This window comes from Barbus barbus, assembly GCF_936440315.1.
Source record: "Barbus barbus genome assembly, chromosome: 14".
Classification (NCBI taxonomy): Eukaryota; Metazoa; Chordata; class Actinopteri; order Cypriniformes; family Cyprinidae; genus Barbus; species Barbus barbus.
In genome coordinates this window covers 26,495,348-26,509,755 of record NC_136742.1, presented here as the reverse complement: position 1 = coordinate 26,509,755, position 14,408 = coordinate 26,495,348, and the positions used below count along the sequence as shown (strand labels likewise).

General features: G+C 36.2%; 1 protein-coding gene across 1 annotated transcript in view; it reads left to right on the top strand.

The window, feature by feature from the left end:
- dcbld1 (discoidin, CUB and LCCL domain containing 1) overlaps window positions 1–11,298 on the top strand; it is a 35,683-nt gene extending 24,385 nt beyond the window's left edge. The window contains exons 8-15 of the mRNA XM_079433770.1: window positions 170–358; window positions 2,638–2,759; window positions 2,858–3,014; window positions 3,098–3,190; window positions 3,858–3,942; window positions 4,699–4,745; window positions 6,900–7,019; window positions 9,081–11,298. Of these exons, the coding sequence (XP_079289896.1) occupies window positions 170–358; window positions 2,638–2,759; window positions 2,858–3,014; window positions 3,098–3,190; window positions 3,858–3,942; window positions 4,699–4,745; window positions 6,900–7,019; window positions 9,081–9,655 (1,388 nt within the window). The 3' untranslated portion in view covers window positions 9,656–11,298. The remainder of the gene's footprint in view (window positions 1–169; window positions 359–2,637; window positions 2,760–2,857; window positions 3,015–3,097; window positions 3,191–3,857; window positions 3,943–4,698; window positions 4,746–6,899; window positions 7,020–9,080) is intronic.
- The last annotated feature ends 3,110 nt before the right edge of the window (window positions 11,299–14,408 follow it).

The window sequence follows — 14,408 nt, the reverse complement described above, 5'->3', positions numbered from 1 at the left end:
TTCAAAAGAACAGCATTTATTTGAAATATAATTTAACCATTTTCAAGTCTTTACTGACACTTTTGATCAATAAAAGTATTAAATAAAAACAGACCCCAAACTTTTAAATTTATAGTGTAAATGTTTCATTTTAAATGTGTTTCTGACCACAGTGTTCTCTCTTTCACAGATTGCAGCCAACAGACTGTTCTTCAGCCTGTGAGCCCTACTACAAGCTTGTCATCACACAATATCTCTTCTGACGGGTCTGAAGTCGACTGGTTTCCTAACAGCACCCAACCAGGTGTTGCTGATGACCTTATCAATAACCATCCAAAATGGCTCCAGATTGACCTCGGAGAAAAGAGGAGGATCACAGGTAATACTTGTAACCTCCATAACCTGATTTCATGGACATGTTTGTTCATCTCTGTGTCACCTGACTGTGCCAGTTTCGGCTTTAACACCTAAAGTTTTGGCTTTCCCAATGCATCATTTAGTAACTTTTCCATTCTTCAGGGGGAAATGGAATGCTATTATATCAAAACAAACACGCAAACATGTCGGAAAGACCCACAGTTGGTTCCAGAGGGTGTATTTATCCTCACAAAAGGACTTTCTCGTGATCAGCTCTGAGTGCCGAGCATTACACACTCAGAGCACATGAGCGTTCCCCCCTCCCCGATGTTCCCCGAGCGCTAACTGGTATCTGCATCGTTTGAACAGTTCCTGGTATTGCATAAAAGCACAGAAAGGGCCTCTCTGTGTCCATTCATCACAAATACAAACCCTCTTACAAAAGCACATTTAAATTTAGGAACACACCGGACATGTTTATTTTGAGCACGACTGTGCATAGACTGCACAACCAAGTTAATTTCATACAGCTCAAGGAGCGAGAGAATGCTCACTTTGTCTCCCGTCAGAGGGAATCTGTGCTTTTGGACACGATGACCCTGAGTGAAACCGGCCAGTCTCAAAGAGGAAGCTCTGTTATCGTTGTGACGGTTGCGTAAATTTGTGAGGCTAAATAAATCTAGAGAAAAAGCATCTCTTTATCCGTGGGGTCACCACTCTTTTGTCAACAGGCATGAAATGCATGTTTTATTCAATATTGCTGTAGAGAGTAGGGTAAATGAAAGCAGTGAACCACAAGAAACTAGTGTTAGTGTTATATATTAGGATCACCCTAAAACATTGTAAAATCGCTGTAACGTACAGCGTTGTTGAAAAGTGTGGATCAGTAAGATTTTTGTTTTTTGGAAAGAAAAAAAGGAATTATACTTTCAGTAAGAACACATTAAATTGATCAAAAGTGACCGTAGAGACATTTACTATATTACAAAAGATGTAAATGTCAAATAAATGCTGTTTGAACTTTCAAATCATCAAAGAATTCTGTAAATGTATTATGGTTACAAAAAAAATATTGATAATAAGAAATGTTTCTTTAGCAGCAAATAGGCATATTAGAATGATTACTGAAGGATCATGTGACACTGAAGACTCAGTAAAGAGAAAAAAAGCTGAAAATATAGCTTTGCATCACAGGAATAAATTACATTTAAAATGTATTCAAATAGAAAACAGTTATGCAATTAAATTGTAATATTTCACAATATTACTGTATTTTCTTTATCAAATAAATGCCTTGTTGAGCTTAAGAAGCGTATTTATTTCAAAAACATTAAGAAATCTTACCAACACCAAACAGTGTATATCGCTTCATGTGAGTATATTTGTAGTTGGATATGCTTTATGTATAATAATTGTCAGTTGAAGCTAGTGATTCATCTTGCAGTGATATTGAGGATTATGAAATCTGAAATGTTTTGGTGGCAATACTGGAGTGGAAAATACTGAAATATGCCACTTCTGACCTCAAAATGTTCCAGTCATTCTGTGTTCCAGACAACTCCTAATTCTCCCAAAACAAACAATAGAGCATTGCTTTACTCTGCCATCTTTGAAATGACAATAAATTAACTTTTCACCAGTGTCGGACGTCCGAGAGCCATCCCAGTGGTAATTTTCACGTAGGAGGTGGGAGAATTATGGGTTATCATTGCTCATCCTGTCAGAGCCACAATTCTGTATTTTATAATTTACCTTAACTGCTTTTTTAGTTTTCAATATTCATCTTCAACCACAAGAAAAGTGTTTTTTTTTTTTGTTTTTTTTTAAAGAGTGCTTTGATTCTTTAGCTTTCCTGGCTTTCTCTTTGATGATGAGTAACTTCCTTTCTCAACTTTCAAGTCATCACACTTCAATCTCACAGCTTCACACTTTGAATTGCTGCTATGATCACGGTGGTGACCTCGCGCCTGTGATGTAGTTAACGTCGGAAAGTAATAACAGGCCTTGTGGTCTTTCTGTCTGCTGGGAACATGTCACTTCAGTGTTTCCCTCAGGAATGTGTTTAGTAACCGAAGGAGGCCGGCTGCAGGTTTTCCACTGTGATGCAGATGACGGGCCGCACTCTGAAGTGAAGTCTTTAGCCTACATGCTGTCGCATTCCTCAGCTGGCTGAGCGCTTGCACCACGGTCCTTAGGAGAATGACCTCAGGAGCATTTGAGGATAAATGTTGTGTGATTAGACATTGAACTAAACGGGAGTTTGCTAATGAAATAATTTGGAGTCATGTTTTTCTTTCATAGGTATTCTGACCACAGGCTTGACCATCGCAGGCTTTGAATATTTTGTAAAAAACTACAAGATCGAGTACAAAGAGAGGAGTCGCTGGCGAACATTTGTCCAGTATAATAACTCTGATGAAATGGTAAGACTTTCTTTAAATCACTACATAATCATGTTCAGTAAAAATTATTATTATTATATACATTTGTTTTAATGTTACAATGTTGTATTTTACTTCAGATCTTTGAAGGAAATACTGACAACCTCCACCAAACACGCAACACCTTCCATCCCTCCATCGTAGCGCGAAGTATTCGAGTCGTACCTCAACAATGGCACCGGATAATCGCTATGAGATTGCAGCTACTGGGCTGTCCTTACGTTAAACCCATCCCAGGTGCATGCCTGACACGCAAAGGCTTCACAATCTCATTTCTCTCATTAGAACTGTTCACTAAACCACTGTTTCTCCCTATGCAGTGAATTCATCATCTCCGGTGACACAGGAGGCCCGGCCTACACAGTCCATTCACAGTGACATGACCAAACCAGTGGCCTCTCAGGCTGATCTTGGTATGATTTTTAAGAACACAAGCTAATCACTCATTAATTATTACAGATTATGTTACAGATGTACTGGACAAACGTACAAATATTTCCTTACCACTACTATTCAAATTTCAGCTAAAAGCTTATTTTTTTCTCAGTATTTTGTCTTGTCTACCTCAGGGGTTAACTATAACCATAAAAAGTTAATTACTTATTACGTACTTTAAATAATTTCTATTTATTTCAGCTAATTGGCAAGGCAACATTTCTCATTTTCATTTAGCTTAAGTTATTAAAGTTTTAAAATAACTAAAACTTAATATAAACTATATAAACATATTAAAAACCTTATCAAAACACTACAAAATTAGCAATATTTGAACTACAATTAAAATCTAAATCGAATTCAAAATATTAATGAGAATTTTAATAGTGCATCAGTGACACTAAAGTAACACTTAGCACTTTTCTACTTGACCTTAATTGTTATATTTATACAGTGTTTTAATGGTTTAATGCATACCTGCACACACACACATACACTATAATATCTTGCAAATTACTAAAATGAATTTTAAGTTTCTTTTCTCATCACTGGTAATTCATGGTTCAAAAATGCTTGACCATGTACATAAATGCAAAGGGTGTTGTTTTTTCTTTCTTTTTCTTCATCATTTTCTTTTGTTTTCAGTTAATCTGATCATAATAGTTGTGCCAACCATTCTGCTTGTGGTCCTGCTCCTTGTGGGAATCTGCGTGGTTAAAATGCTATACAAGTAAGTCCATTTTATTACATTTTTTGATTTGTCATATTTGTTTATATTTTTCCTGAAGTCCTTTTGCTACCATACTTTTAAGCCTTTTCGAGATGTCAAAGACCTCCGTTATGATTACGTAACCTTCGATGTGTATTAACATAGTAAATGGGTTCATGTTGACTTGAAAGAAGAAAGGATGGAAGTTAAGACTATTTTGTTTGTATTCTCCATGTTGTATCTGACGTGAGAGGGTGGTAGAGTCTGATATGTTAACATTCACTGAAGCACAGCAAGCTTATCTCAGTTCAGCTACCGTCTGTTACTAGTCCTATTATCAAACACAGCAGACTCAGTCTCAGCATCACGAATGTACATGCACCAGTGATTCCCAACCTGCCCTAATAGATACCACAGGCACTGGTGTCAATAAAAGCTGATACGAGCAAACCCTGTGTGGCCTGTTGTGATTTCTCAGCAACACATTGCAGCGGTGTTTAGATTCATAAAGAATGGAGAGATTGAGGGCTGCGGGGGATGAAGGGGGTTGAGGGTCAAAGGTCAGTGTCAGGAGATGCGCCAGCTGCATTAGTCCCCCGAGAGAGAGCTCCGGGACAAGGGATTGTGGGGAAATGAAGATGAATGAATGGAAACCTCTTATGGAGGTGTTTCAAGGGAATTGTTAGGCTTCTGTTGGTTAAGACTGATGAAGGTGGTGAGAGACCCTAGACTTTGCCACCTGTGTCTCTGACGCTGGTGTTTTTCACTGTCCCACAGTAAGAAGACAAAGGAGAACACGTATGGGTCTGCGGAGACACACACAGGTAAAACAATTGCTTTTGATGAACTGGTTGTAACATTTAAAGGAATAATTCTCAAAACCTGTTATAAACACCAAAGCTGTTATAAACCTTGTTTCTTCAGTGGAACACAAAGCAAGATGTTTACAAAAATGTTCAAGTTGCACTTTTTTTAGACAACGAGAATGGATAGAGAGCAGTGGTTCTGAAAACAAGATCACCATAAAAGCAATCTTCTGAAGTTATTTGATAACTTTATGATAAAAAAGTGGTAACAAAAAGCATGTATGTATGATACATTTATAAAAGCGTATAATGCTTTGTAACTATTCATGATGTGCATTGTAATCATTATATATTGTTGTAAATGATTATAACAGAATTTCAAGTGCATAGTGTAACAATGAATTAATAAGTGTTATAATGTATTCACTGTGGTTACAATTATTCATGAGATAGGACAATGCATTATAAGGTGCATTGCAAGGCATAATTAATGCATTAAAAACTGCTTGTATAGCATTATACATAAAGGCATTAAGTAAAGTGTTACCAAAAAAAAAGTTATTCATAAATGATAAAACCAGTTTCATATACAAAGCTATTTATATGGCTTAAGAAGGACAAAACTGAATGGAAAACGGCAGCTTTAATGAAAAAATAAGATTTTTTTTGAAGAATGTTTGGAAGAACATCTAAGCTGCTGTTTTTTTTTTTTTTATTTGTCCTTCTAAAGTTTGTTGCTTTCATTTATGAATAATTTTGGTTGGTTTTCATGTAAAGCTATCAGATAACTTAACATTGGAGTTGTTTTTGGATGCTTCTGTTTTTGGTGCCACTGTTCTCAATTTTTTCACTGTTCTCTTGAACATTTTTTGTAAATCTTGTTTTGTGTTCTATTGATTAAATTAGTCCTACAGATTTAGGACAGGGTGAGTAAATAACAGAAAAATGTTCCTTTTTTTGGGTAAACTTTTTCATTGCTTTTAGGATGACATAAAATCCTTAAAATAATTTAAAGGTGACATATCATGAAAATCTGACTTTTCCAGGTTTTAAGTGCTATAATCAGGTCCCCAGTGCATCTACCAACCAAGGAAACGTGAAAAAGATTAACCCAGTAACTTTGTTTAGTAAGCCTTTCTCTGCACGCTTCTGAAAAAATGAGTGCGTCTGACTTCGCTCCCTTGGTGACGTGGCAAAGGGATCTCATTATAATATTACCACCCCTTAATCTGTAAGTTTCCACCCAAGGTGCCGTCATTTTGATTTCTCAAGTGACAGCGGTGTACCAGTTCTAATGCTATGGTGAAAGTTTAAGCAAAACATGCTAACTGTTCTGCCTTTGGCTGCACAGACGAGCACGGAACACTATTTAGTCCCAGCCTCAGAGGAAACAAGAGCAGTGGATTTATTGATTTATTTACTGCCACACAGATCTAAAATAATCATGTGATTTATTTCCCAGCTGTTTACCTTCACCGACATAACTAACTTTTTTGTAACTCGTGTGTTTTTAATGTCAACTTGTGTGTGAATGTGAACTTCGTTTACTCACATGCACACTGTCCGTGTGCTTCGGATGTATGCACTCAGAAAACCATATATCAGAAGTTTAAACTAATATGGTTTAAAACGCATGATTTCAGCGCGATAAACGTGATAATCAGAACCAAAACAGATGTTTTTAGCAGGTACGAGCTGAAATGCAGCTCTATTCTAGAAAGGGGGCGGGAAGCAGCAGCTCATTTGGATTTAAAGAAACAGGCACAAAAATCTGAGTGTTTCTGCTTCCACTCAAAATAGGCATTTTCAAAATGATATAATAAATTATCTGTGGGGTATTTTGAGCTGAAACTTCACAGACACATTCTGGGACACCAGAGACTTATATGAAATATTGTAAAAAGGGGCATGATATGTCTCCTTTAATTCACACATTTGGATGAATAAAACATGACTTCACCATATCTGAATGAGCTGAATGAATATTTTTACCTTTATTATTCACAGAGTATGCAAAAAATATTTTTAGTCTTCATGACACATCCCTTCTTCCAAATATACGTAGTGTTTTGCCCTTTCAGACATGTATAATTTAAGGCTTAGCTGCTCAACTCACACAGATAAAACCATCTTTCACAGACTAGCTGACAGTTGAATGATTCTTGTCTACAGGCTGTTGGAGGCAGATAAAACAGCCGTTTGCCAGGCACCAGTCCACAGAGTTCACCATCAAATACAGCTCTGAGAAAGACCCCATCCAGAAGCTGGACCTGGTAACCAGTGCAATGGCAGGTAAAGATTGACCAAAAATTCGGCTGCAAGAACCTGCTGGAAAACTTTCAAATAAATGCTGTTCTTTTGAATTTCTGTTCATCAAAGAAAAAAATGTGAAGCAGCGCAGCTGTTTTCAACATTAAAAATTTAAATGAAATATTCCTTTAACAGCAAATCAGCATATTTGAATGATTTCTGCAGGATCATGTGACACTGATGCACAAAATTCAGCTTTGCTTTCACAGAACAAAAATAAATAAGTAATATGTATATAAATAGTTATTTTAAATTGTAATAATATTTCACAATATTACAGTTTTTGTGTTTTTATATAAATAAATGTAGCCTTGATGAGTGTAAAAGACTTTTCAAAAACACAAACAAATTACTGACCCCAAACGTTTAATATAATAATCCAAAGCAACAAAACATTTGAGCTGGTAGCATGCCACTGAAAATGTAATGTTAGTTAAATGTCACGTACTTCCCAACACTGAAGCCAAGATGGTAATAGAGCACAAGTGACCAACAAGATGTCTCATTGCACAGTTTGCTTGTCGTAGTCAGACCAAAAACACTAAACGGAGAAGAGATGCGATTTATCGCTTTGTTTTTTTGGACAAAGTGGTCAGGACATTGTGTTCATGTGGAAATATGGATTTAAAGCCAGAGCGTTTCATTTTTGTGGCTGCAACTAAAGTCAGAGAGGGTTTTTTCAAAGAGTTTTTCTGATAAAGGGGTTCAACTTGTAATGCAGTTTATGGTCCTTATGTGAGCTGAAGAAGGAAAGTAACCTTTTTGAAATAGTTGTAACAGCCTGAAAGCTTGCCAGATGAAAACGCCTGCTAAAATTTAATTGGCACTTTTCCCCCTACACTCCACCAGGGCTGTAATTATTGATGATTCAAGGTTTGTTCAAGACGTCAGACAGATTACAGGCAGTCCGATTTCAAGCCCGGTACTTGACTTGAAGACCCTTTGAGCAAATACTGAAACTTTTTCATTGATTTCATTTATGCTGTAACAATTTATTTGTCCAAGTTTTGGTTTTTATTACGGTGTCAGTCGTTCCCCTTTTCCTGACTGACTGTCAGGAACGTGCGTGAAAATGAACTATAGTACTGTATGTAATTCATATTGGATGGCTTTAGAGTTTATGGTCCCAGATTTATGAACATGGCTTGCTTTAGTTAGCCAGGTAGGTTTCGGTATGGCTAGGCATAAACAATTTCTTCTTTGGAGCACAAAAAAAGATATTTTGAAGAATGATTTGACCCCAAAACAACATTGGACTCCATTGAGTGTCACTGTATGGATCAACAAATAGTTTTGTTATTATTAACTAAAACTGGGGTTTTTTAGGATCATTGATGTCATTTATATTTTTTATTAATATTGTTTATTTTTATTGTTCTTGTTATTGAATTGGATTTCGTTTTTAATATTTTCTGTTTCTGTTTTTTTTAGTGTCTCTATAGTTATATGTATGCATAGTTTAAGCTTTGGTTTTAGTATCAATTATTTTATTTCCTAAACAAAATATTTGTCATAAAATATAAAGTATATTTTATTTCAATTAATGTTTATTTTAAATAATATATTTTTTTATTGTTTTAGTTTTAGTTAACAAATCGTCTTAAAAATCGTTTTCTGTAATTGAAAGAGCTGAAATAATATAAATAATTAGATCTTAAATCCTAATAATTCAATATAAATAATTAAATCTTAATATTTAAATCTCAAAAAAACTTAAATAAAAAATTAGAAATGTTGCCTACTAAATACTTAACTAACTGAAATAAAAGTACTAAAACTATTAAAATTGATAATCATAACAATATAATAAAAATTAAAGCGAAATAATAAATTAAAGCTATATATAAATATATATATTTTTTAAAATCTAAAATAAATTACAAAAGCACACAACAAAATTACTAAAAGTTCAAAAGAAAACTAAAAATATAAAACTAATCAAATTCAAAATATTAATTAATACTATAATGCCAAAATAACACTGATAGTAAAGATTGGGGCATTTTTAGAAAGTTACTAAGTTACTATTTCCTTTTTCTTCAGCTGAGTACCAGCAGCCTCTCATGCTTGACACCGTGTCCCGAAAAGGCTCGACGTTCAGACCCATGGACACTGAGGCCAAAGACAAGGACATCGAGGCTACTTCTCACTACGACCACCTGCAGACGGGCATCCAGTACGCCCTGCCACTGACCAATCAGGAGCCAGAGTACGCCACGCCCATCATCGAGCGCCACACCTTCCGCAAAGATCCCTTCCTTTCAGATCCCAGCTACAGCGTCCCAGGCGTGGTACTAAACAAAAGCCCGTCGTTTCGAGCGGTGGAGGGCAGTAACTGTAGGAAAGTGATCGGGGGGCTGGCCGGGACCTACAAGATGCCCCACGTCAAAACAGACAGGAGGAATTACCCAGAGGACATCTACGACAGCCCTAAAATCCAGAAACCCGTCATGCAGAACGGGAGTTGCTCAGCGTACCAGAGACCCCAGATTAAATCTCCAGTTCAACAATGCTATTCCACTCCCAGAGACTGTGTCAGACTGCCTTTCTCCGGACTCAGACCGGACCCGGAGGGCAGTAGGTCCGACCCGGAGGGCAGCAGCTCCGAAGGAAGCTGAGAAGAACCACACTGTGATGTGCCTGATTTACCTGACTCAACAAAACCACCTCCAGACTCTTTAACTTATTTGTGCATGAGGGACAACTTGTTTTTGCATTTTTGCGGAGGCTGTAACGGATGCCATCAGTTTGTGTAATTTAAAGATTTTTTTTATATATGATGTATTTTGTCTTGACGCATCAAGATTTTAAAACAATTGTCCTGTTTGTTTCCCGTTCATTTCCTACGGACACAAAATGTGAATGCAAGCCAGATTTTCATGTATTCTGCAATGTGACCATCATCTCAATTTTCTCAGACTCTGCTTTGAACATCCCTAAAGGGAAATTTCACAGATTTTTCAACAAGCTTTGTTTTAAGGTGTCATTAGTATAATGTATATGCACAATGTATACTCTTTCTCCAATTATTTGCCAGCAAAAGACGTTTGGCAGCCAGGTGATGTATTTTACACAATCTAACAGACTTTTGTTGACACAAACTGGTATATTTGGGTGCAGGCAACATGGAGAAAGACTATACATTGTTCATTTTGATATATTACTGACATTTTAACAATACAAAGCTGGTTGAAAATCTGAAAAGACTCTTTTAACCATTACATTGAGGGCTACGGACAAAAATAACATAGTTCAGGAAGCAGATCAAAAGATCTCCTGTTGGAAGAACTTTGGAGAACTGGAGTAACACAAGTTCCTGAGAAGTTATTTTGGTCCGTCTCCTTTAGGACCAAGAACCTCTTCATGTTCATGTCTCTACACCAATCAAAACGCATGAAATTACATGAAAAACACCGTTAAAATAGCCTAACCCCATCTAAACTGGAAGCAAGCTGTGTGTCGATGCTACACAATCAGCTTGATTCTATAATGCTGCTGCTCTTTTTCAAGTCTATATTGAGTGTAAGGGTTGTACGCTTGCATTAGATCATTTTTCATCTCTCATACTGCTGTATGCAATCGTGTTGTTGAATCTCAAAGGTTTTTGATCTTTCTTTCATGCTGAATATTGTTGCGTTCGTTTTGTTGTTTTGGACTCCCCTTGTTCCATGTGAAAACTGGCTATTTAAAGCAATAACAGACTAAAATTATTTCATACTGTCTTTATTTGGATTGTCTATATGAGTATACATAGGTATGTACAGTTTTGAAATGTATATTTAGGTAAAAAACTAAACAAAAAGAGTGCTGTCAATGATTATTTAAAGGGATAGTTCACTCGACAATTGTTGTTTATTCATTCTCATTTAATTCCAAACCCATATGACATACTTTCTTCTGTGGAACCTGAGAAGAAATGATAAACTGTGTATGAAAGTGAGAGGCTGTCATTTTTGAATTTCAACATTTCTTGTGTGTGTTTCACGGAAGAGATAATTTCATACTGGTTCGGAGTGAATGATGAAAGTATTTTTGTTTTTAGGTGGATTATCCCTTTAAGCATCCTGCTGTTTAAGGGACAATCCCTGTTAAAGATTACTGACAGGTCTTAATTTCTGTGAAATGTTTTGGGGGATGTGCTGATGGTTAATGTTTGATATGCCTGTGAGGATCTGGTCATGCTGGTGTGTTGAAGTGCTTTGCCACTGAGAATCTCAGTGCTGTGTTTGTGCTGGTCTAAACCCTGATAAAAAGCACCAGTAGTTCAACCTGTCCTTTGATGAGTGCTTTGCTTTAAAAAATGCAAATGACTTTTAAAATTGTGAATAATCGGCCTGATTACGTAAGTATTTGGTGAGAGCAGGATGTCACACATGAGGTATCTCTGTGGGACAGTGATCAGGAATGTAATGGTGGGGTGTTAGTTATGAGCCAGCAGCTGATGGTGACCCTGCTGTTTAAATCTACCGTTCAGGCGCCCTTTATCACATTTCCCACCCAAAGTATGCAACATTAAAGCACAGCAGTGAATCTCTGGCCCGACCGACTGCTACAAATGTGACCGAGCTTTAGTTAGTTTGCGCCAGGGTGCGTTCCAGTTCACAACTGTGTGTTAAGTAACGAATCCTGCTTGATTATGAATATTAACACGTTGCATTCAATACCTTCATGAAGATTCAAGTCATATATTAAAATAAAAGTTCAATGTTAACTTCAATAGTCCATTAAGGTGGCTGGGCGAAGTACGTCACATTACGTAATTAATATTCATGAACGCGTCACAACTGTTCTTTCTGGTAATTTTTTTATACAGGGTTTGTATGCTTGATTTAGTCTGCACTAAACTTTAAACTGCCTTTTTTGTAGTATTATCATCCAGACCTTCACTGAAGCCAATTTGTGGAGGAACCATAGCGTTACATGGTACGGTACGTTAACTTTCTCAGTGCTAGTCAGGATGGACAGGTGGAAGCACACTTTCCAGCGATGAGGACAGGATATAGCATTTTATTTAATCATATTCTAGAGATAGCAAAAGCAGAATTCTATTTGTACATCTTTGGAATGAATATATGTCATGGCCAAAAATATAGCCATCCTTGGTAAATATGATCAAAGGTGGTTGTGAAAATTAATCTGCATTGTTAATCCTTTTGATCTTTTATTTAAAAAATTCACAAAAATCTAACCTTTCATTGGATAATAAGAATTTAAAATGGGGGGAAATATCATTATGAAATAAATGTTTTTCTCTAATACACATTGGCTACAATTAACGGCACCCTTTTATTCAATACTTTTTGAAACCTCCATTTGCCAGTTTAACAGCTCTACATTTTCTCCTATAATGCCTGATAAGGTTAGAGAACACCTGACAAGAGATCAGAGACCATTCCTTCATCCAGAATCACTCCAGATCCTTCAGATTCACAGCTCCATGACGGTGCTTCTTCTCTTCAGTTCACCTCACTCATTTTCTACAGGGTTCATGTCAGAGGACTGGAATGGCCAGGTTGTGTGCCCAGTGACCCATTTTTGTTGTTTTTGAGGTTTGTGTTTGGATAATTGTCCGGTTGGAAGATCCAAATATGGCCTATTATAAGATTTCTAACAGAGTCGGTCACTTATTGATTTTTTTTATCTGTTGGTATTTGATAGAATCCATGATGCCATGTGTCTAAACAAGATGTCCAGGACCTCCAGCAGAAATATAGGCCCACAACATCAAGAATACAGCAGTGTATTTCATTGTACACATGGGGTACTTTTTATCCCTGTGTTCACCAAACCCATCTTGAGTGTTTGCTGCTAAAAAGCTAATTTTTTAGTTTCATCTGACCATAGAAGCCAGTCCCGTTTGAAGTTCCAGTCGTGTCTGACAACTGAATATGATGGAGTTTGTTTTTGGATGAGTGAGGAGAATTTTTCTTAAAACCCTCTCAAACATCATGTGGTGATGTAGGTGCTGTTTGACAATTTTTTTTTAAAGGTTTTCTGACCTCAAGTCTCAACTATTTTCTGTAATTCTCCAGCTGTGGTCCTTGGAGAGTCTTTAGCCACTCAAACTCTCTTCTCACCGTGCATTAGGACGATATAGACACACGTCCTCTTCCAGGAAGTTTTGTAACATTTTATGTTGATTGGAAATTCTTAATTATAGCCCTGATGGTGGAAATGGGCATTTTCACTGTTCTAGCTCTTTTCTTAAAGTCACTTCACTAATTTGTGAAGCTCAATTATCTTTTGCTGCACATCAGAAATATATTCTTTGGTTTTTCTCATTGTGATGGATGATTAAGTGAACTTTGTTTTCCCTCCTATTTATATTTCTGTGAAACAGGAAGCCATGGCTGGATTATTTCATGTTCATAATCACCCTGGAGTGCTCAAAACTGTAAATATGAATGGGAATATACTTCAGAGATATTTTACTCATAAGAATTTCTAGGGTTTCTTGTGTGTGTATGTGTGTATATATATATATATATATATATATATACACAATATTTATTTACAAATGTCTCCATGAAGACAAAAACCTTCCTGAGATTTGAATTGTTGTAAACCCTGATATAATGAAACAATGTATTAAAGTATCATATTTGATATATCACGCTTTAATGGCACATGTATGACAGTATGACAGAAGATGAAGCTTAAAATCGAGGAGGGCAAAATTACCTAAATTACCTCTTTTATTCAGAGGCCGAAATATGTTTTAGTAAGATGCTATTTAAAGGTTTTTATGATCAAAGCTCAGTAGATTATTGTGGGTGCAAAACATATAATGAAATGTAATGCAGTGATGATTAAGAGATTAACAAAAACGTTCCTCAAAAGCCTGACATATTATGTTTAATACAAAAAAAAAAAATTGGAATATTTTGGAATATTACCAACAATAAAAAAGTATTCTTACGTCTATTACAGATATTTCAAATATTTCACAGTAAAACACTAAAAGGCCTTTAACATGTAAATTTTATGTATTACATATGATACAGTAGGCGTATAGGCTACTGTATGTTTTGCATTTGTTCTGTCAAGCCGTACTGCCACCTCATGTTTAAATGACTTACTGCAACTGCAAACTATAAAAACTATAATATGAACACCACGACAAAACACGAAGCTCTGGGCAAATAAATTCAAGTTTATTGAAACATTTCATGTCATACAATAACTACAGGTGGAACATTTATTTCCAATCTCCCCATGACACTGGAAAAACTAAAGTTAACAAAAGAATAAATCACAAACCAGAAGGAAAAGGAAAAAAAGAATTGTCTATAAAAAGGAAAAATGTTCCATCTGTGCGGTGCCATGCACTGGCAGTGAAGCATTTCATCTCATAAATCATCTCCTACTATT